Source organism: Artemia sp. Qi Xiang Cuo, chromosome 4, assembly GCF_049724085.1.
Source record: "Artemia sp. Qi Xiang Cuo chromosome 4, ASM4972408v1, whole genome shotgun sequence".
In the NCBI taxonomy this organism is placed as follows: domain Eukaryota; kingdom Metazoa; phylum Arthropoda; class Branchiopoda; order Anostraca; family Artemiidae; genus Artemia; species Artemia sp. Qi Xiang Cuo.
Window position 1 is genome coordinate 31,173,016 of NC_142797.1, and position 23,118 is coordinate 31,196,133.

At 36.8% G+C, this 23,118-nt stretch overlaps 1 protein-coding gene across 1 annotated transcript in view; it reads left to right on the forward strand.

Annotated features, from left to right (window-relative positions):
• Positions 1-3,045: 3,045 nt before the first annotated feature.
• LOC148952994 (uncharacterized) overlaps positions 3,046-23,118 on the forward strand; it is an 83,010-nt gene continuing 62,937 nt past the window's right edge. Inside the window, exons 1-3 of the mRNA XM_089087496.1 lie at positions 3,046-3,725; positions 20,590-20,681; positions 21,662-21,795. Of these exons, the coding sequence (XP_088943622.1) occupies positions 3,308-3,725; positions 20,590-20,681; positions 21,662-21,795 (644 nt within the window). The 5' untranslated portion in view covers positions 3,046-3,307. The remainder of the gene's footprint in view (positions 3,726-20,589; positions 20,682-21,661; positions 21,796-23,118) is intronic.

The window sequence follows — 23,118 nt, forward strand, 5'->3', positions numbered from 1 at the left end:
GGGGTATAATTTTAGCTCTGGGTCTATTACTTAAGGCTTCCTGCTCCTATTTCAACTATTTACCAAGGTAGAGAAGAGTGTCGCCTTTAGGAGGGGAGACAGCGGACAGAAGCCCCCTAGGTTTTTTGCCCTAGTTCTCAAAATACCTCAAACAACAAAAGCACGAAGAACAACATTGAAATCTTTTCGCAAGACAGAGGAGATAATTTGAATGAATATTTTGGCCCTAAGTCCAAGGGCCGTCCTCAGCAAGATAAAAATATACAAAAGAAAAAAGACGCACAACAACATGCGACCAATAAAACCAAAAATTAAACAAAAATTTCAAAGCAGTCCTAGAATCCTTACTTCAGCGAAGTTCCACCAGGGCTGATAAAAAGTAAGACGATTCAATGAGATGAAAGAAAAATATTTTAAAAACACATTCTTATTGCTAATTCAGCCTTTTTGGCAGCTAACCTCAAAGGTCTTTTTGTGATCGGTTCTATGGTAATGTCTATTGGTTTTTTAAAATATTTTGTAAGATCATTTTTAATTAAATTTGTGTATAGAGCATTTAGTGTATATTCCCCCAAGTCCCTATTTAAGAAAATATTATTATTCATCTTAAGTCTGATTTCAATTGATTCTCAGACTACCTGCTTTTTGCCTAGGTCATTGCTAATAAGGGTGAATTCATCAAAAAGTATATTTTAGCTAGGATTTTCAAAAATATGGCTACCTAATGTAGAATCAGAGGAAACAGCAGAAATATTAGAATTTAGAGCTTTGACAACATCATCTTTATGCTGTTGTATGCGCTTTTCTAAATTCTGGTGTGTTCTACCTACATAATATTTGCCACAATCGCATGGTATTTGGTAGACCCCTCTTTGGCGAGTAACTGGGGTTTTATCTTTACCAGAATTTAGAAGAATTTAGAATTAAGTTAGATCTTTAAGAGTAAGTTGTGGGGGTTTTTGAACTAGCCAGAAGGCACTGTGTGAATACTTTTAGTACTACAACTACAACTACTGTAACTAATGACACCAAGAGTATTAAAGTGAAATTTTTAGGAAGTGTTTAGGGGGTGCTCCAATTAAAAGAAAAAACTGTATACATTCCGGGTCTCAAAAAGGCATATAAGCAATATTATAGACAGCACCACTCTATAATAGCTAGAAATATCACTGAAACCTTTAAAGAAGCAAATTCGATTCAAAATTAAAAATTCTATGGTCCTTTCTAAGACTAAAAAGAGATTGGAGAGCAATCAGATCGTCTCTCAAGCCGATTTACTTCCCACACACATCTAGTCAAAATTTTGAGCTAACCATTTTGTTCAGTATAGTAGAACGGTCCAGCAACTATTTCTTTAGGGATATTGGGGATGTTAAACCCCCATAATTATGCCAAACTATAGATTCTTATAGAAAAAAGAACTGGAAAGATATAATTTTTTTTCTCATGTAAATGACTTTGTCAATAAAAAACGAACATAAATTCATCTAAAAAAAACTTTTTCCACGCTACAAGTCTTTCAAAGAAAAGTAAAGAGCTCCATTAAGCCAAAAATGGGCAGAAATGAAGTCAAGTAATCGTCCAAGCGTAAAACTGCCACAAATCAGTATCAATAAATAAATTAGACTAAGAATGAACAAAAATAACAATAAATAGTCAAGTAAAACTCAGAACGAGCAAAAATTAACATAAATTGGGTTGATGACCTCCATGCTTTTTAAAGACCGGAACAGAATTTTTAATTTATTGAAAACAATATGTGTTTAAATGTTTTCACTTTTTTTCACTTAAATAAGTAAAAACCTTTTTTTACTCAATTTTGTTTACCCTTTTTTATTTTAAGGAATAAATATCAACATAAGTATATTAAACTGACAATCCACGGTCATTTTTTTGTTTTTTTTTTCCAGCAAAGCCTAATTTATGTTCTGGTCTTGAGAAGGCATGGGGGTTGTCAGCCCTAGTAATGTTAATTTTTACTCGTTTTGAGTTTGACTATGCTATTTATTGTAATTCCTGTTTGTTTTGAGTTTACTTTTGGCTAATTGTTGATAGTAATTTGTTGTAGTTTTATGCTTGTAAGATTATTTGACTTTGTTTCTGCCCATTTTTGGCTTAACTACAGCTCTTTACTGTTCTTTGAAAACTTATTCAATGGGAAAACTTCTTTAAATTAATACAAATTTATGACACCGTCATTCAGCCAGGGGAGGCTTTGCCCCCCGCCCTTATGGGCACCCATGCCAGCTCACCTGGATATTTTAGGCCAAGACCGCACATATGAACTTGTTTGTTTTGCGCAACAAGAAGGTAGAAATAGGCGTTTTATTGTAGAACTATCTGCTTTTCTACTTAAACACCCTTTTCAGCCCTTTTCAGATATCATACTAACAGATGTTGCCGCAATCGCCCGGTGATAAAAAAAAAACTACCCTGTTTCATATGTTTGTGGGTAGGGTCTTGAAAACTATATTTAAGAATTCTTATGAACTTGACCGATGTGTATTGTGTAAGTTCAATCAATAACAAGCCTTTTTAGCGGCGCTTTTCTCCTTTGTCTAATATGGCATAAATGTATTTACTCTAGTTATTTTTAATAAGTTGAAATTAATTAATCCGATATATATATAGAGGGATTACCATATATATTTATATGGTATATATATTTATATATTAATATTTAGTCTGGTGTACGTAATGTTTGAAAGTCCCCCCCCCCCCTTTTGTTTGAAATCACCATGATTTCAGGCCAGCTTTTCCGAATTAATATCTTTTTGTACGTGTCTGTGCACTAGCATTAGAGCCCATCTCTATCTATATGAAACATTTTTCGCTAATATAGTAGCTTCAATTTTCAGTTTGCCCTAAAAGGCAATTCATTTTCCGCTGTCCATGCGTGTACCAAATAGCCAATCAGATTCAGGAAAGGCGTTGCAGCTTTGAAAACAAGATATTATTGGTGGATTCTGTAAAGAGGTTTAGTAGCTTATTTTCCCCCAAAATTCTCATTTGAGACACTCGAGGTTTTGAAACAGTGAAGCTTTTCTCCTGAACTTGTAATAATAGTGGTTTTTACTTATTTGTTGAATTTATAGTATTTGTTTTCCCTGAAAAACCTCATTGGAAACATTAGAGTTTTGAAACAGCGAGGGTGCTCTCTTGAATTTGCGATAGTGGTGATATTTATTCACGATTTTGAACTCGTAATTTTTAGAGTTACCGAAACATTTGAGGTTGTCAAAGAAGCGGCCTTTCGAACAACAACCGTCGCTGTTATGTGTTTATAAGCATTCCAAGTTAGATAAAAATGGTTGAAATGGATCCTGCTGATAAAACAAAATCCACCACAGATAAAAAGTCACTTAGTTTTGGAATATCACGTTTTCTGGAAGAAACAGAAGAACAATCAGGGTATGAATCAGATGCTTCAATTTCAGTGAATAGTGAATCAGACACAAATGAATTAAGATATGAGTCACCATCCCAGCCAGTAATGACTCAGTATGAATCATTGCAGCAACTTCGACCAGATCTTTTTTCATATGGACAACAATTTAGCATCTCACAATCAGCTTACCCTTCAGTAGGACATTTACCGGTTAAAGTACCTGCAATACGGTATCCCTTACTCCACCCTTGGTCACTCCCTAGTCATCATCTAGGCCTTATGTCTGGAACTTTTCCAACAATTCTGGAACCTATGCTAAAGGAGCGATTTAACCAAGGTATTTTCCTACTGATCTTTGGTTTATTAGACTAAAAAAAAAAAAAAAAGAAACTAGTTTATTGACATGAAAGTCAAGAACGACATTAAAATTCATTACGAACAAAGATTATTTTTTTAATCAGGGGGACTACCACCCTCTCGCAAGAGTGGATCCAGGATTTTTGTTCGGGGGGGGGGTACTAATTTTTGACTCGGTCTTCGACTAATTTTACTAATTTTTACTAAGGTTTTACTAATTTTCGACTCAGTCAAAATTTCGGGAGGGGGGGGGGTCAAACCGGGTACCCCCCCCCTCCCCTCGATACGGCCTCGCCATCTCGGTCACCCAATCTTTACTCTACTAGTGTCTAAAAACCACTAAAATGTCAGTAAGTGCTCCAAGAATGAATCTTGGGCAAGAAATGGGTGGGAATCCTCCCAAGCCCCTATATTTTGGAAAATATTATTTTTGGTATCTTCATTGAAAAGACCGAAGATAACAAAAAAATTAATCGCCTCTTAAATTTTGATTTTTTTCATCTTCATTAAAAAAAGAAATAAACGGTGCCCCCCTCCCCCTGAGCATTTTCATGAACTGAAACCCCTAGAATTAATATTGTAAAACTAACATGAAAGTAATGTGATAAGAAGTTAGTGAAAAAAATATCACTATTTCCAGAATGAATGGGTTCAAATATTTGTACTTTGTTTAAATAAAAAAAATGTTCGAATTTTTTAAAGACGATTTTTTCGTGTAAAACTTGTAGTTACCGATTGGTTATAATTGTTTATCATGTTTATATTATTGTTGGTTGTATTGTAGGATATATTGTTAATTGTGTATAAATGTATTAAAACGCTGTAAGTAGCCTACAGCACAAGTAAAACATTCGTGAAAAGAGTAGGGAATTGAGGGGACGGCAGTCCCCCTTATATGTAGTGAAGTTTTGCTCGTTTTTGGTTTTAATCTTGAACTTTGCTTTCACTTGAAAAACACTTTTTTTTATTCAACTTATGCTTATTTTAACATATTATCCAGGGTTATCCTGAATATGAAGGCCAAGGGGTTGTAAACCCTTTTAGATCCGGCTCTTTTCAGTAAAGTAAATTAAAGCTTTTTTACAACAATCCTACAAAAAGGGGGCTCATTCAATTATGTTTAATTTTCAAAATAAATAGCCGATAACTTCATAATTGCAGATTGGCATAATTCCAAAAATAGAAGAAAAATACGCCTAAAACAGGGTGTAATTTTGATGAAAATTACACGGTCATAGTTTAAGATAGGGTGCTTTTAACATTAAGGGGTTTTTGCTTGTAAATTTACAACGGCTTACATTTATTAATGACGACTTTGAATGAATTAGAACATTTCGTTATTGCTGAGGATTTGCTTATACTGTTTTGTCCGAGGTAATTGGATAGATAAGTAAGGTCAAGACAACGTTCAAGTGTTGGTTTATCTCAATTGTTGGATTAGGAAGACAGTGCTTTTCTCTTTTTTGCCTTCTCTCTATTTTTTTTCTAACCAAGTAATTACCTCTATTACATTATATGGAAACTCATGAGCATAGATTTCAGGCTCTTATCTACAAAAGACGAAGTATCATATTTTCCCTCAAGAAGGATGGTCAGATGTACTTTTTTTCCAGGGATGGTCGTGTCAATCCAATGGTCATAGAATACGAGGGCTATTGAGAAACTAGAGAACATTTTGTTATAAAACAAAAACTAGGTTCAGGAAAAATATTTTTTTACATACATCTGAAAGAGTGGCTAAAATGCTGCTTTTCTACATAGTCACCAAACAAATTAAGGCACTTATCATAGTGGTGGACAGGCTTCGAAATTCCTTCATCACAGAAATCTGCCGCCTGCGATCTCAGCCACTCAGTGACGCACGCCCGGAGCTCGTCGTCGTCATCAAAACGCTGTGTCGCTAGCCAGTTCTTCATCTTCGGGAACAAGTGAAAATCACTCGGTGCTAGGTCGAGACTGTAGGGTGGATGTGGGAAAATCTCCCATTTGAATGAGTCCCACGAATTTTCTCATCAGCTTTGGCGAGAAGATTGTCTGTCATAATGCTCGGGCGTCCACTCCTCTCTTCATCTGCACGTTGGTTCGGCCATTTTTAAACCGGATACACCATTTTCACACTGAACTTTCATTAATTACGTCGTTGCCATACATTTCGCACAGTTGCCGATAATTTTCTATCGGTTTTTCGCTAACAAAAACTGTATTACGGACCGCGCTTCACAACTGGCGGGATTTGAAATTGTAGCGCACATTTTAAATTGGAATACTGGGAAAACGGGCAGTGCAGAGATGTTCTCGTTCTCATGGCTGAATGCCGACTGAAGCTACGGGTGTGTGTGTAACTGAACCCCCGTGTAACTGAACCCCAAGCAACTGAACCCCTCTAACTGAACCCCCGTGTAACAGAACCACCGTGGAACTGAACCCCCGTATAACCGAACCACCGTGCAACTGAACCCTGGTGCACCTGAACCCTCGTGCTACTGAACCCTCATGCAACTGAACCCCCTTTAACTGAACCCTCGTGCAACTCAACCCCCGTGCAGCTAGACCCCCATGTAACTGAACCCCCATGTAACTGAGCCCCCATGTAACTGAACCCCCATGTAACTGAACCCCCGTGCAACTCAACCCCCGTATAACCAAACCCCCGTGCAACTGAACCCCCGTGCACCTGAACCCCCCTGTAAGTGAACCTTCGTGCTACTGAACCCTCGTGTAACTCAACCACCGTGTTTACATTGGGTAAAACACAATAGGGTTATGAACCACGGTTATTTAACTATGGTATAGTTATGTAACCTTTAAACTGTTTTAAATAAAATGGCCGTCCCAAAATTTAGATCGGATGTATTTGGGGGGAAAATAGGGTGGGGTGGAAGCCCTCCGATCGCTTTTAACTCTGAAAAATTGCACTGGAAATTTTCATTTCCAATCGAATAAGCCCCCCCCACCAAATTTCAGAAACTAATTTTTCTAAATAACACGTATGCATTAGAACTGAGTATCTAGCTAAACTTACAACCCTTGCCCCAGATGGTACGGGTGGGATTTATACCCTCACAGGCAGGTTGAGGTGATTTTTAGACACTGTCTAAAACAATGTTTATTTTTATTTTTTTGGGTTAGATTTGGGGGGGGGGGGGTGTCAGTTAAGAGGGGAAGGCTGATTGTCATGTGATTACCTTTTATTCTTAGAAATTTAACTCGAACTTTAAATTTCCAATCGAAAGAGCCTCCTTCAAAGTTTTAACAACCATCCCTTCTATAAAAACTTTAAATTTTAACAATTGGTAACTTGCAATAACACACAGTTGCTGATACAGGTGTATCAGCAATTTTTTTTGGAATAGCTTTGCATATCAAGATGAAACTTCTGGGGCATCGACCTGCTACTACTGCTATTAATACTGCTACTACTACTACTAATTCAACACTATTATTTCTTCTACTGCTCTTACTACGACCTCTGCTACTATTAAACTAGCACTATTAATGCTACGCATATCAAGTTGAAAACTTGACAGAATGAGGTATTTGAGGTGGAACTTAAACTAAATCAAAAGACACTATGTGCATGCAGATTTTCAAAATGGCATATCTCAAAAAGGTATTTGTGTATTAAGTTGGAACTTTCAGAGATGCTTAAAGGGAAAGTTAATTCACCAAAAGGAAATAAGTGCCCGCTCAGGCCTGGATTTACCACTAGATCCCTAGGCCCGGACCTAGAAGTGCATAATGCTAGCGGGAGCAATGAATTATCACTGAGTAATTTTTTCCTGAAAAAAACTGTACTGATGTGATTTATCGTCGCCAGGTGCACTCTGCCGCCACGCTGCCTATTCACATAAAAGTGACTTTAAAACTACACAGGAATTCCATGGTCACTTATAAACTGTCAGATGTCTCCAAGAATGGTAGTTGAGAGTTTGGTATTACCCCACTCTTTCATCGCTTTTCGCTCATCAGTTGTGTTCTGTTAACACACAGTTACATGGTTACATGGCTACACACAGCTACAGTTACATGGAGGTTTAGTTAAATGGAGTTGAGTTGCACGGGGGTTGAGTTGCACGAGGGTTCAGTTAAAGGGGGCAGTTGCACGAGGGTTCAGTAGCACGAGGATTCAGTTGCACGGGGGTTCAGTTGCACGGGGTTTCGGTTAAGCGGGGTTCAGTTCCACGGGGGTTCAGTTGCTTGGGGTTCAGTTACACGGAGGTTCAGTTACAATGGAACCGAAGCTACGAGCACGCGCATACCAAAACATACGTGATCGCCGCGTGTCTAGCGGCGTCAGACGGAAATGTTCCCTAGTTTCTGAATAGCCCTCGTATAAAAAAAAGCTCATTCGACCAGAAATTTTAAGTTCTGGTGCCTTTTTTTAGGCAACTAAACTGATAACTCAACACAGAAGTGCCTATTCTGGATTTTAAGGAACAGAACACCATTCTTCGCTCTAACATAGTCAAATCTTTAAGAATTGAAAACTCAGAGATAGCCATCAACTCAAAACTATCAAAAAGTTAGCAATCAGTTCGTGGTAACGAATTGTAAGTAAGGAGCGACCCGGGTCAATAGCAACCGAAACTATAAAAGACGGAATTTTGATACCAACAGATACATCAAAAGAATTGGATTATTATGCTGATTTCAAATATACAGGTTTCATCAAGTTTGGCCTTATCAAAAGTTACGTCAGTACCTCGCTCTTTACGCTAATTTTTTTTAGCAGTTTCAAAAGAGCTATCTATTCTGATTAAACGGCTTTTTTGATCCAGGGGTCATTCTTAAAGAGTTGGAACAAAATACAAACTTTACCGTACAGAGAAAGGTATTGACGAGGGGGCGACCCCCCTGATATAGACTACATAATAAGTTCTGTTCGTTTTAGGTTTTAATGTTGCTGCTTACCTTAAGTTGAAAAAATTTGTTTTTTTTTAATTCAATTTATACAGAATCCTACTTTCAAACACCACACAACCATGCCGTGGCGGTTTCGTTCCTGTAAACATATTTCTAAATTGGCTATGCAAAGTAATCGATTATGCACAATAACAAGCCATAAATATGGCTTGTTATTGTTATACATTTGCTCTAATAGACATAGATCACAAGACCAATGGATTATGGACTAAAACTATGAAAAACTGGATTGTTATGCCCAAGCATGTTTTAGTGAACAAAAAAAAAAAAAAAATCTACCATAAGAGTAGTTTAAAACTTGCTGATTATTTAGCTTATAGAACATGCGCAATCACAATATAAGATTATTCATGATGAAATATACAAAGAAAAATTTACTATACTAATCCCCATCCAAAGGCTACCCGGCCTGCAAAGTATGGGGAAGACATACGAGTCATTCTACGTAACTAGTTTATTGTAAACCCCAGCTAGCGTTTTCAACATTTACATTAGGATCTTTATGTTTCCATGCGATCCATCCTTCACAATTATCCCAATATAGAAATGGCACCAAAAAATGTGTTTTTGGTGCCATATTAAACTTTAGGACGCCGTTATCAAGACAATTTTATGAAAAGAACGTAAACATAACATGTAACTTTCAAATGACACTTTAAGCAGTTCTTTGTAAATTCCCATTGCACCATCATAGCGACAAAGAAAAAAAAAGCAAAAGGGGGCGCATCAGGGCTTCCCAGGCAAGAAAGTAATTTTTCTTTTTGTTCAAGGTGGGGGACTCTAAATCTCTTGGAAAGGATTTTTGACCATCGTAATTCCAACGATTGACCTTTCATTTCTTTCTGCCGCCGTTTTTAAGTTGTTTCAGACTTTTTGAAATTCACATAAATTTGTTTTCGTAATAGACATTTACTACAATCATTAATCGAAATAATAGTTACCATTTCTGAATTAACTTAAGCTGAAAGTTTTTTCTCATTATACAATTAGTTCAAAATACTTTTGTTAAATTTTCTATTTCTATGAGCCGTGATTCACTCTTTACTAGATTGCAGCGAAGTGCCCAATTTCTTTCCGTTTGGATTTTTTAGTACTTATGACCAGCCTTAAAAAAACAAGTTCATAAATAATTATTGAGTCACTCGAGCATTGTGACTTTTTATTGACTCCTTATATATCCTTTATGTGTACTTAACCCATTTTGATAGAATGCAACACATAATAAAGTTGCCAATATTCTTTTATTTCGAAAACTTCAAGAGTAAACTTTTCAGCAACTGAGAGCAAAGATACTTGAAAGCAACTTGAACTAGGTGTGATGTCCCAAATATTTCAAATGATGCTTATTTAAAGTTCTACGAGTACTTCTTGAAGCTGTATCACTTAAATCACAAGTAACAGGTTCCATCTGGGTCCAATTTCTCGTTTCCAGGTCTATATGGCATAAGGAACTTTCCTCTTTTCCCTGAATTATTCTTAGAAATTGACGAAAAGGGATTAGAAAAGTTTTGAATCTTGAGCTTATTCCTATAAATTTTGATAAAAATGCTATTAGAGTAGAATATCCGACAATCGTTTTGACAACCGTATGACAAAAGACGGATAATGTCCCCCTTTTTACATTTTTGATGAACGTTAAATGGTCTTTTTGAATTTGTATCTCTTTTTGACAGAGATGAAATTCGATGGGACAGGGTAAGAGTGAGCTTGGGTAAATTTCTGATATGCAAGGAGCTGTCAAGTTCGAAAGATCGTAAAATATACAAATATCAAACATCATTAAAAGAAAATTTTTAAATCACGAAAACTAACTAAGTCAAAATAAAAAGGTATCACCAGTGTTTCCTGCTTTAAATATGTGCCTAGCGTTTTGGCTATCTGCCAAATATGGATTTAGAGAAGAAGGTTCTTGGCCTAGCTACTCCAATTTCTTGATTTGTATTTTTTTTTCAATTTTTAATTTTTGAATTTGGAATTTTTTTGACGAATTAGAGGTTCCCCGCCCCTAAATGTAATTCCTTTCCCAGGAGTAACAGGGCTGAATTGTCATAAAAAAGGATATGGAATAGTAAAAAAGAGCACCCTGCTATTTTATGTATTAAATTAAAACTGAATGAAAAAAACATCATAATTTTAAGTTATGGGAAGCTTATACCAATAAAAAAGGGGTGTCTTGGGTTTCCTACCTATAAACTGGCATATCTCAAACACAGTGCATCAATTCACAGACTTCAGAATTGTGACAAAACTCAAGAGAACATTTGTGACAGTTTTTTTTTTTCTAAGAATAGGACTCGAATGTTCAAGAAAATTGTTTAAAGAATTTTGGGCTTTCCAGAACGTTTTTCTTTTCATTTTTTGCGTAGGATTAATTGGAGTCTGTTTTCTATTTAGTTTATCTACTTTATTTGAATTTTGTGTTCTACAATTTTTTCTTCTCTTCTCTCTGTAAGGGTTTTTTTTATCACTGAGTAAGTGCCTGGTATGTTTTCCCCTACTTTACAGGCCAAGCAGCCTTTGGGGGATAAATATAGTGTATTATTGCATGTACATCTCTTTTGAATAAATCTCATCTTATCGTCTGTTGTAACTGCACATGTTCTATGAGCTTAAGGATCGTAAATTTTAAACTTCCCCATTTCGGTAGATTTTTGCTTTTATTCCATTTCTTGTCATCTTCTTTCCGTTGAGATCAGTGAAACTCCTTGAAAAAACTTAAAAAATAGCCTATGGTGAAAAATTTAGCTACCTATCATATTCTTCCTACCAGCAGAAAATAAGGGTTTGGGTCCTTACCCCGTCAACGCGATCATTATAGTAATTAACTGCGCAAAAGACAGTATACCGTTGCCGAATTGAATTACAAAATGTAATTGAATTGAATTAAAAAAGCGACCATAGTACTCCTGCCATGTTGTAAATTAAAAAAGTAAAGACCAGCTTTAGGATTTTGCAAGGTAGTATTAGATGATGCCGTTTTTTTTCAGGAGACCAATTTAAATTTTCCGGCTTGACAACATTTTCGTACTCTTTTCTACCCCTTTTCCAAAGGAAACTCTTAGCTCAGTCCCCTTCGAAAAATTAAAAGAAATCCATTATTTTTTATTTCATTAGCTTTATTAAATTACCCTATATAGGAGGGGAGGCCCCCGTAAAAAATTAATTTAACACTTTTTACGTTAAAGCTTAACTTGCTCTTTACCGAAAACAAAACCCTTTTCAAAGGTTTTCCTTTATATCATGCTTTGGGAATGAATATGGTCAATTATGTATAGGAACAAAGAATGAAAGGTTTAACTTAGAAGAAATATGACTCAAATCCTTTTGTTCTTTTTACTAGTTTAAGATTTATCATGGTAAAAACGGGGTCATACAACTGTTTTTACCACAGAAATTTAGGGATGTAACTTTTTTTACTGTTTGGTTAAGTTACAGAGTATAGATTATCGATTATAATTATAGAATTTTATAGGGTACAGAATATTAATGTGTATCATAGGCAGCGCGCTAGCGCTGCCTAAGTAAAGAACGATGTGGGCACAATGTGTTGTTTTTTGGTTCTTTATACCCGGGCACTTCGTATCGAAGGAGTTGTCGTAGAAACTTCAAAAAGGGCTCATTCGATTGGAAATTAAAGTGACTAGTGCCCTTTTTAATAGTCGAAAATGATTGGAGGGCAACTAGCCCCCCCACACCCATCATTCCCCCAAACACACCCAATCAAAGTTTTGAGATTGCCATTTTGTTCAGCCTATTTGATTTCCAGACAGAAAATATATGTTTTAGGAGGACACTCCCCCACAACCCTCAAGGCAAGGTTTTTAAGTTATGCCCTGGGGGTATATAAGGTTTTTATGGTTGGCGTTCTCGTAGAAACTTCAAAACAGGCTCATTCGATTGGATATTCAAAGGGCTAGTACCCTTTTTAAGAGTCAAAAGTGATTGGAGGGCAACTAGACCCTCCCACGCCCATCATTCGCAGAAACACATCCAATAAAAATTTTGAGATAGCCATTTTGCTCAGCGTAGTTGATTTCCAGATAGAAAATATGTTTTTGAGGAGGACACTCCCTCACAACCCTCAGGGCAAGGGTTTTTAAGTTATGGCCTGGGGGCATATAAGGTTTTTATAGAAGGCGTTGTCGTAGAAACTTCAAAACAGGTTCATTCGATTAGAAATTCAAAGGGATAGTACCCCTTTTAATAGTCGAAAGTGATTGGAGGGCAACTAGCCCCCCACGTCCTTCATTCCCCCAAACACATGCAGTAAAAATTTTGAGATAGCCATTTTATTCAGCGTAGTTGATTTCCAGATAGAAAACATATTTTTGAGGAGGACACTCCCCCATAACCCGCAGGGCAAGGGTTTTAAGTTATGCCCTGGGGGTATATAAGGTTTTTAAAGACGGCGTTGTCGTAGAAACTACAATAAAACCTCATTCGACTGGAAACTCAATGGGCTAGTGCCCTTTTTAATAGTCGAAAGTGATCGGAGGGCAACTAGCCCCCCCCCCATACCCAGCATTCCGCAAACACATCCAATAAAAATTTTGAGATAGCCATTTTGTTCCAGATAGTTGATTTCCAGATAGAAAACATATTTTTGAGGAGGACACTCCCCCACAACCCTCAGGGCAAGGATTATAAGTTATGCCCTGGGGGCATATAAGGTTTTTATTGAAATCTTTGAAAGTTTTTATTGAAAGTGTTGTCGTAGAAACTTCAAAAGGGCTCATTCAATTGGAAATTGAAAGGGCTAGTGTCTTTTTTAATAGTTGAAAGTGATTGGATAGCGACTAACGCCCCTCTAACGCCCACCATTTCCTCAAATACATTGAATTAAAATTTTGAGATATCCGTTTTGTTCAACGTAGTTGAAAGTTCTGGAAATTTTGTCTTTAGGATGATAACCCCCTCAGAGCCCTCAGTGCAAGGGTTGTAAGTTATGCATTGGGGGCATATAAAGTTTTTATTGAAAGCGTTGTCGTAAAAACTTCAAATGGGCTCATTCGATTGGAAATTCAAAGGGCTAGTACCCTTTTTACTAGTCGAAAGTGATTGGAGGGCAACTAACCCCCCGACGCCCATCAGTCCCCCAAACACATCCAATAAAAATTTTGAGATAGCCATTTTGTTCAGCGTACTTGATTTCCAGATAGAAAATATGTTTTTGAGGAGGACACTTCCCCACAACCCTCAGGGCAAAGATTATAACTTATGCCCTGGGGGCATTTAAGGTTTTTATAGAGGGTGTTGTCGTAGAAACTTCGAAAAGGGCTCATTCGATTGGAAGTCGGAGTGGCTAGTGCCCTTTTTAATAGTCGAAAGTGATTGGAGGGTAACTAGCACCGCCACGCCCAGCATTCCCCCAAACACATCCAATAAAAATGTTGAGATAGCCTTTTTGTTCAGGGTAGTTGATTTCCAGATAGAAAACATATTTTTGAGGAAGACACTCCCCCACAACCCTCAGGGCAAGGATTATAACTTATGTCCTGAGGGCATATAAGGTTTTTATTGAAATCTTTGTCGTAGAAACTTGAAAAAGGTCTCGTTCTATTGCAAATTTAAATGGCTATCGCCCTTTTTAATAGACGAAAGTGATTTGAGGCCAACTAACCCTCTTCTGACGCTCACCATTTTCCCAAACACATCCAATAAAAATTTTTAGATAGCTATTTTATTCCATGTAGTTGAAAGTTTTGGCAATTAGGGCTTTAAGGGTGACAACCCTACCCCCCCACCCACAGCCCTCAGGGCAAGGGTTGTAAGTTATGCCCTGGGGGCATATAAAGTTTTTATTGAAAGCGTTGTCGTAGAAAATTCAAAAGGGCTCATCCAATTGGAAATCGAAAAGGCTAGTGCCTTTTTTAATAGTTGAAAGTGATTGGATAGCGACTAGCGCCCCGCTCACACCCGCCATATTCCTAAACACATCTGATTAATATTTTGAGATGTCAAGTTTGTTCAAAGTAGTTGAAAGTTCTGTAAATTTCATATTTTATGATGTTAACCCCCTCCGAGCGCTCAGTGCAAGGGTTTTGAGTTATGCCCTTGGGGCGTATAAAGTTTTTATTGAAAGCGTTGTCGTAGAAACTTCAAAAGGGCTCATTCGATTGGAAATTCAAAGGGCTAGTACCCTTTTTAATAGTCGAAAGTGATTGGAGGGCAACTAGCCGCTCCCAAGCCCATCATTCCCTCAAACACATCCAATCAAAATTTTGAGATAGCCATTATGTTCAGCGTAGTTGATTTCCAGATAGAAAATATGTTTTTGAGGAGAGAACTCCCCCCCAACCACTAGTGAATGCCCTTTAACTCATGCCATTAGGGCATATTAGGTTTTATTGAATTCGTTGTCGTAGATACTTCGAAAAGGGCTTAGCTGTCTGGAAAATCCGGGTGGATATCAAACTTCGTAATTGTCGAAAGTGATTGGAGGGCAACTAGTCCCCCCCCCCTCAAGCCCCTCATTTCCCAAAAGACATCCAATCAAAATTTTGAGATAGCCATTTTGTTCAGCGTAGTTGTTTTCCATATAGAAAATATGTTTTTGAGGAGGATACTCCCTCACAACCCTCAGTGCAAGGGTTTTAAGTTATGCCCTGGGGGCATATAATGTTTTTATAGAAGGCGCTGCCGTAGAAACTTCAAAACAGGACCATTCGATTGGAAGTTCAAAGGGCTAGTACCCTTTTTAATAGTCGAAAGTGATTGGAGGGCAACTAGCCCCCCCCACGCCCATCATTCCCACAAACACATCCAATCAAAATTTTGTGATAGCCCTTTTGTTCAGCGTAGTTGATTTCCAGATCGAAAATATGTTTTTGAGGAGGACACTCCCCCGCAACCCTCAGGGCAAGGGTTTTAAGTTATACCCTGGGGGCATATAAGGTTTTTTATAGAAGGCGTTGTCGTAGAAACATCAAAACAGGCTCATTCGATTGGAACTTCAAAGGGCTAGTGCCCTTTTTAATAGTCAAAAGTGATTGGAGGGCAACTAGCCCCCTCCCCACGCCCATCAGTCCCCCAAACACATCTAATCAAAATTTTGAGATAGTCATTTTGTTCAGCGTAGTTGATTTCCAGATAGAAAATATGTTTTTGAGAAGGACACTCCCCCGCAACCATCAGGGCAAGAATTTTAAGTTATGCCCTGGGGACATATAAGGTTTTTATAGAAGGCGTTGTCGTAGAAACTTCAAAACAGGCTAATTCTATTGTAAATTCAAAGGGCTAGTGCCCTTTTTAATTGTTGAAAGTGATTGGTGGGCAACTAGCCCCCCCCCCCCCCACGCCCTTCATTCCCCCAAACACATCCAATCAAAATTTTGAGATGGCCATTTTGTTCAGCGTAGTTGATTTCCAGATAAAAATATGTTTTTGAGGAGGACTTAGTATGAAAATAAGTTAAACAGCACTATTTGTGTCCAGATTTTTCAAATGGTGTATGTTGTTAAAAATTGCTGAAAATTTTTCTCAAGCATACAAATAGCAGGCCAAACTATAAAGTCTTAAAAAACGAAAAGATTTAAAGTATTATTTTCTTTTTCTCTGAAAAGACTATGTCAATATAAAACCAACAGAAATTAATTAAAAAAAACTTTTTCCGCCAAATAAGTTTTTAAAAGAAAAGTAAAGAACTCCATTAAACCAAAAATGAGCGAAAATGAAATCAAATAATCTACCAAGCTCGAAACTACCACAAATCAGCATCGATAAATAAATGAAACCCAAAACGAACAGAAATTACAATAAATAACCGAGTCAAACTCAAAACGAGCAGAAATTAACATAAGTTGGGCGCAAAGCTCCTATGCCTTCCCAAGGCCAGAACAAAATTTGCACTTTACTGAAAAAATACAAATGAATGTGCATTGTCAATTTAATATACATATTCTGATATTTAGTAATCAAAATGTCAAAATTATTTGATTTATCAAAGTTATAAAACTAAAAACAAGAAAATTGAAAATTTTAAAGAAAATTGATGTGGTTGAAAACCTTTAGTACTTAAAAAAATGTAGGTTTAAAATCTGATCAAATTTTTACGAAAAACCGCATTTATAATATACAAGACTGATCAATGACGTCATAACCGTAGGTTGTAGCCAGGTTGTCTCTTACTATTGCAATTAAGAAAAAGTCATTGGCATTTCCCCGTTTGTAATTTCACAGTATCTAGTAAAAGTTACAATAAAGAACGAACTTGACGACATCTTTTTTTTCCGTTTGTTTTTCTCTGCAGCTAGCCTGGCACTGGAAAATCATAGAGAGATGTTTAATGGCTCATTTGAAAGGAAATTGATGTATTTAAAAACTTTTCATAATCAACACAAACAATTTAAAAAAAAAAAAAATTACGAAAAACTGCATTTTTCTATAGCTATGTAGTAAAAATGTTGTTACATCTTCTTACCTTCTGGAACCAAACCTTTTTGGCTCAACTCTTAGTGCGTATCTCTCTAACGTTGTATCATATTTCCATAGATTTTTTTTTTCTATTTTAGTTTTCAGTTCAGTATCGCTAAAATTATTATGTAAACTTAAAGAGTAGACCTATGGGGTATAGTGTAGAGTATTGTAGAGCATAGAGTAATAAGAACCATAGGGAAGTAATCTCACCTTTTCTCTTTGGTTAAGTTATAGAGTATTAGAGTATAGTTACAGACTTACAGAGAATAGAAAAAGACTATAATATAGACTATTATAGTTTAGTGATACAACTGCGGATGAAAAATTCTGACATACGCTTAAGAAATAATTTGACTGGCTTATATACAAACCATTAAAACTAAAGCATACTTTTACAGGGAAATATAGAACAAAAGTTTATCTTTTTCTCATTGATTTAGGATTGTCAAGACTAAAAACTGTAAAAGTTTACCTCAAATTTTTCATGCCAGTACTTACATTAAACACCAGCAAACACCTGTGTTCAAACAAACAACAACAGATTTATTGAAACTGTCATACTTGGATAATAATAATAATAATAATTTATTATAAGCCAAAAAACAGGCCATACAGAACACCTGTGTTCATTGCATTTTAATAAGTTTTCAGATAAGAAGGCAATTTAACTTAAGTGTAAGGAGTGGTCTCTAAAGATCTGGCAGTCCCTTTTGTGCATTTCGGGCAGTTTCTGCTTGTTTTGAGATTTTACTTTGCTCTTTAGTTTTAGGCGAAAAAATAATTGTTTGCATATTTAACTCTGTCTTTTTTTCTTTTTTTTCTTTTTTTGTCGTTGCAACAAATAGACTAAAGACTGCATAATAGTGTGCTTAAGTGCAGAACAGTCAATTACGTGGTGGTTAGCCCATGGAAACTGGTTAATTCTCAATGCTTTTTGGTGCCTTTAGACAGTGGCAGATCCAGGGAGGGGGCAAGGGAGGCGCCCCCTGACTTAGTTTAAAGCAGTGTAATTTACTCAATTAACACAAGTTTATCGCATCCACCTATTTTGCCCCCCTCCTAAAATAATCCTGGACCCGCCCCTGCCTTTAGACCTAAAACAATTACTATTTAATGACCACTCTCATAATTTTTGCGACCATTAGTTTGATGAGCTCGCCCATGAGAGAAAAAATGCATGCCCAAAAAAAAAAAACTGGTGAAGGAAGTACAAAATACCAAAAAAGCAAACTTTAGGTCAGTACTTTTCCAATTTTAAAGACTATAAAATAATGAGAATTAAAGCGTGGAGCACTTGGATTGCTTTAGATTGACGTCGAATGTTAAATGGAAAAAGCACATAAATGAATCAAACATAAAGAGAAATGATTAATGATAATGTTTTTTAAAGAGTAGAATAAGAAATATAGGACTAACAGGCATAACGTTAGAGAAAGAATTGCCAAGGTTAGATTAGTTTTAGCAATGCTCTTCCGAAAAAAATTACAAGTTGGTGAGAAAAGGCTTGGTTTTGAAATCTATTATACTTCAAGCGTTTAACCCCCCCCCCCCCCCGTAATCATTGATGCTCTGGTCGTTTTATCCTCGATCTCTAGTTGACTTTTTGTAATTCCTGTAACTGAGGAAAGTCAGCGACTAGTCATACAAGGATGTTGGGAATTTCGTTTATGGATTTTAGAATTGTTGACAAAGCTGGCATTAGGAAATTTAAAACTGACTCGATTTAAATTCCACTGAAGATTTTTCCGGGAAATTTGACAATTTTCTTACTGACAATAAAGAGCACTTTTAAAGTTCGAGTTTTGTCAGAATTACTATTAACTCGACTATTGTTAAAGCAACTATAGGCAATTATCGTAATTCAGAGAATCCACCAATCGTTAAATATTGGGAAAGAAATGCGTCACTGCCAGGTAAAACGTTGGTTAAAGTAGCACTTCAGAGCACGGATTTAGACAAAAGAGACATGGCCAAACCCAGAAGTCAATGTTCTTAATAGTGTTGAAAGATCCTAGGTAGAAATGGGTGCAACTTTGGGGTAATAACCAATGAAATAAAGCCAACTTTAAATAGACTGAAGTTACAATTTTGGCAGGAGAGTAATATGTTCCTAGAGTAGGTCTCAATAAACAATATTTTCAGTGGCTTATCTCAACACGTGGGAGGTATGCCTCTTCGCAAGTGAAAATGCCCAAAGAAGTTTGGTTATAAAATGGCGGCACAAATTAAACGATGCGAGACAAAGAGCATTGATTTGTCATTAAAGCTGGTTTGCAGGACCCACGGAAAGCCTTATTCAGGATAAATGAAAGGAAGAGAGAGATAAAACTCCTGAGGAGTTTTCTCCCAAAATGATATTGATAATTTTGAAAACTACTTGGGAATCGATATGCGACACCAAGATTGGTGCCTAACTAACTAGCACACTTCCATTTCTTTTCTTAAAGCATATTTTCTATCTTTCATTTATATAAACATTAAAAAGTTCTGCTGAGTTTGCATTTGCTCACAGAGTATTGTTTCTGCTGAAAAGCTTTATGGGCCAATGTAAGTGTATAGTGGCTTCAACTGTCAACATCAATTATGTTTTGAGTCCTTGAACTGGACGGGCCAAAACTTGTCTGTTCAAATCATGGCCGACCTCTTTTTCCCCCTAAGAAGTAATAAAGCTTATAAACGTTCATCAGTTGACATAAAAATCTACCAGAGGAAATTCATCAACAAAATGTAAGATTCGCCATTTGTTATTTGCAAGGGCGGATCTAGGATTTTTTTGGGGGGGGGGGGGCAAAATAGGTTGATCCGATAAACTTGCGTTAGGAGCAAGTTTAATTAACAAACACTTGCGTAAATTAAGTAAATTACACTACTTTAGACTTCGTTAGGGGGCGTGCGCCCCCCTCGCCCCCTGGATCTGCCACTGGGTGTTTGCCTCGACGGCATTTCCTTCCGCTTCTAAGTTTTTGTTCGCTAAACCTTGACGAAAAAGTAATTGCAATGTTGGGATGCTTCCAACAAGTTTGGTAAAAAGTTTAAAACTAGTTTACCATAAGACATAAAGGACACACAGAATAAGAGAGAGTGTAGTTTTCAAAATATTTTGACTTAAAAAATTTTCGTTCTTTTCCTGGCTTGGAATCCCTTTCGAAACAACCAATCAGACTTTGCTTTTCCTCGCCCAAATTTGACATAACAACAACGGGTTAAAAGATGGGACTAATTCTTTCCTTTCTGACCTTCTCTTATGAAATAATACTATTGGCATCTGGAACTACGTAACAAAAATAAACCAGCGGGTCTGGAGTACACTTTTTAACAAGGCAGTATAAGACAGTACTCTTTCTTTTTCACTTAGCTTTTAGAAATTACATTTGTTCTTAGAAATTATATTTAAAATATAAACAAGATTGTTTTCATAAATGAAACGGCATATTTTTCATCCTGAGTGTAATAAGTGATTCGTTTCCAAATTCGGGGTAGTAAAAATCTGCCATTTATGTTTTTAGGCTACCCTATAGTTCGTCGAGTTGGACACCCTTATCAGCAAAGAACCCCTCCAAAGCGGAAAAAGCCAAGAACTTCATTTACGAGACTTCAGGTAATTAAAACTAAGTCATTTCAAAAACTTAACTTGTAGAATGAGTTTGGGGGGGGGGGGTGAATCTCCAAAAACATAATATCCTACTTTAGAATTCTACTTCAGAATGTACATGGAACAATTGATGCACGTAGTCAATTAATGCAGTTAATAAACTACTCCAATTTAATTAAGTAAGTAAGTAAGTATGACGGCACTAACCGGCGGTGCTGATCTCCGTTTCGTGGCCCTTCGGCCAGGAAGTGCAATGGGGGGCTGGGAGCCAGCCATCCTGTGCTTTTGCACACCCTTCCTGCTTACCTTCCCCAGATTTCTCCAGGTACCCATTTAGAGCTGGATCGGCTCTGGCTAAGCTTACAGAGTCACACCACTGACCCGCGTCCCAAACCAAATAACTGGCCACGCCAGGGATCGAACCCGTTCTCCTTGGACAAAGAATTTTCAACCCAGCGCACGTCCACTTAGCCAGGAAGGCTTTTTAATTAATCCAATTTAATTGAGTTGAACTAAAGATTTATTCCATCACCTTTAAGATCTAAATGACTTAATCCCTAGTTAAATACTTCTCCTAGCACGGCACGGGAAATCAACTTCAATTTGAAACCAAGCAATGTAGCTAAGCTAGTTAATTTTTGCGCGACTCTGAAATCGTCAGATAATCCACCCCATTAGAATTAGTCCCCCCCCCTTAGAATTAGCTTGCCCCCTTAGAATTAGCCTTCCCCAGGGAATCCACCTTCTTAGAATTAGCCTGTAAGCCCAATTTCAAGATTCTTGTCTACTCTTTTACTTTTTCATTTGTCATTTTTAGCTCGTCCTCGCACAATGCTCGTTTTGTGTATTGATTTTTTTTCTTCTTATTACTTTAATTAATACCCACTGAAATAACATCCCCACAACTATTGTAAGCTAGTATGCTAGAAAGTTGATTGACAATAATTTTCGACCTACGCTGACTGCTAAAAACTTTTCTTGCTTAGGTATGTGAGCTAGAAAAAAGATTCCACAAACAGAAGTACCTAGCATCAGCTGAACGTGCTGCTCTGGCAAAGATCTTAAAGATGACTGATGCCCAGGTGAAAACTTGGTTCCAGAATCGAAGGACAAAGTGGAGGTAAATTGAGTATTTTATCTTACAGGTACTCTTACATTCCAGTGTCAGGTCTTTCACATCACTTTATGTACTCTGTCGCATCAAAAATATGTGCAGTCTTTTTTGCAATCAAAATAATCTGGGATGCACGCAGTATTTCTTTAAGAGGGGAACAATAATAAAAAGTATCTTATTTGACAATTTGAAGTGCAACGAAATTTGAAAATTTTTGGATTTTTTGTGGGGGAGGGGAAGAAGAGGTCGGCCCAATGGTCCTCACCCTGCGTACGTACATGAAAGTAATGTAGAGTTTCTTACACAGCGCAAGCAGCAAAGAAAACAAAGAAAATAGGCCCGAGCTCACTTTTTACCTTATGTGACGTTTCAGTGTTTTCAGTTTTACTTGGGTATTGGAGGATAAATTACTTTTATCAGAATTAATCCAATGTGTTGACCAGATTCCATGAAAATATATACTCCCCAGATGACAAATTTTCAAATTCATAAAACCATCCCATTTAATCTCTAATAGGATCCAAAGCGACTGCAGGGATCTAGTAAAGAAGCCAAATGGGTTAATTGAATTTCAAAATATAGATAGCATACATATTATAAACAGAAAACCCTCTTAGCCTGTTCTAAAAGGGACAGACACCGTTTATCTAATCTAATATACACTGGGAATTCAAAGTTGTTGTTCGACACTTTTTTTTTTGCTTAATGCAATAGCTATTAAATAACTAATGGGGTATTGAAAGAAAATGGGTGGACATCTTTACCGTCGTTGAGAAAGGTCACTACATGGCTTGTGGCTTGTTTCGAATTTGGACAAGGTGGACTCCGAGGACACCAATGGGGCTGGGGTGATTACCCTTTCTTACATTCCAAAAAGTGGAATAAAGGCAAGGAAAAGGTTGTCTGTAGTTACAAAACATAATATGAGACCAGAAATAAGATTATCTGAGACCATAGCTTGCTTACACCATTGGTCCTCAAGGTTTTTACAACAAGACTTGTTCAATAGAAATTATATACGATACTTCTTTGAGAAGGAGTATGTTGGATAGAAAATTACTAGTACCACCATATGAGCATGAAATTTAATAGTCACAATGCTCACTAGTGTTGAAAAAATTAAAAAAATTATTATATTAAATTAAAAAAAAAATAGCACTATAATTCACAATAAGATGAGAAAAAGAAATATGTAAAGAAGAAAAAACGAGGATAGTTCCAGTCAGTAAAATGAATAAAACAGTGCAAATATTTTGGCCAAGACCTCCACTCTGTGCAGAAATAAAAAAAAAACAACAACACACCGTTAAAAACAACCATTGAAACAAA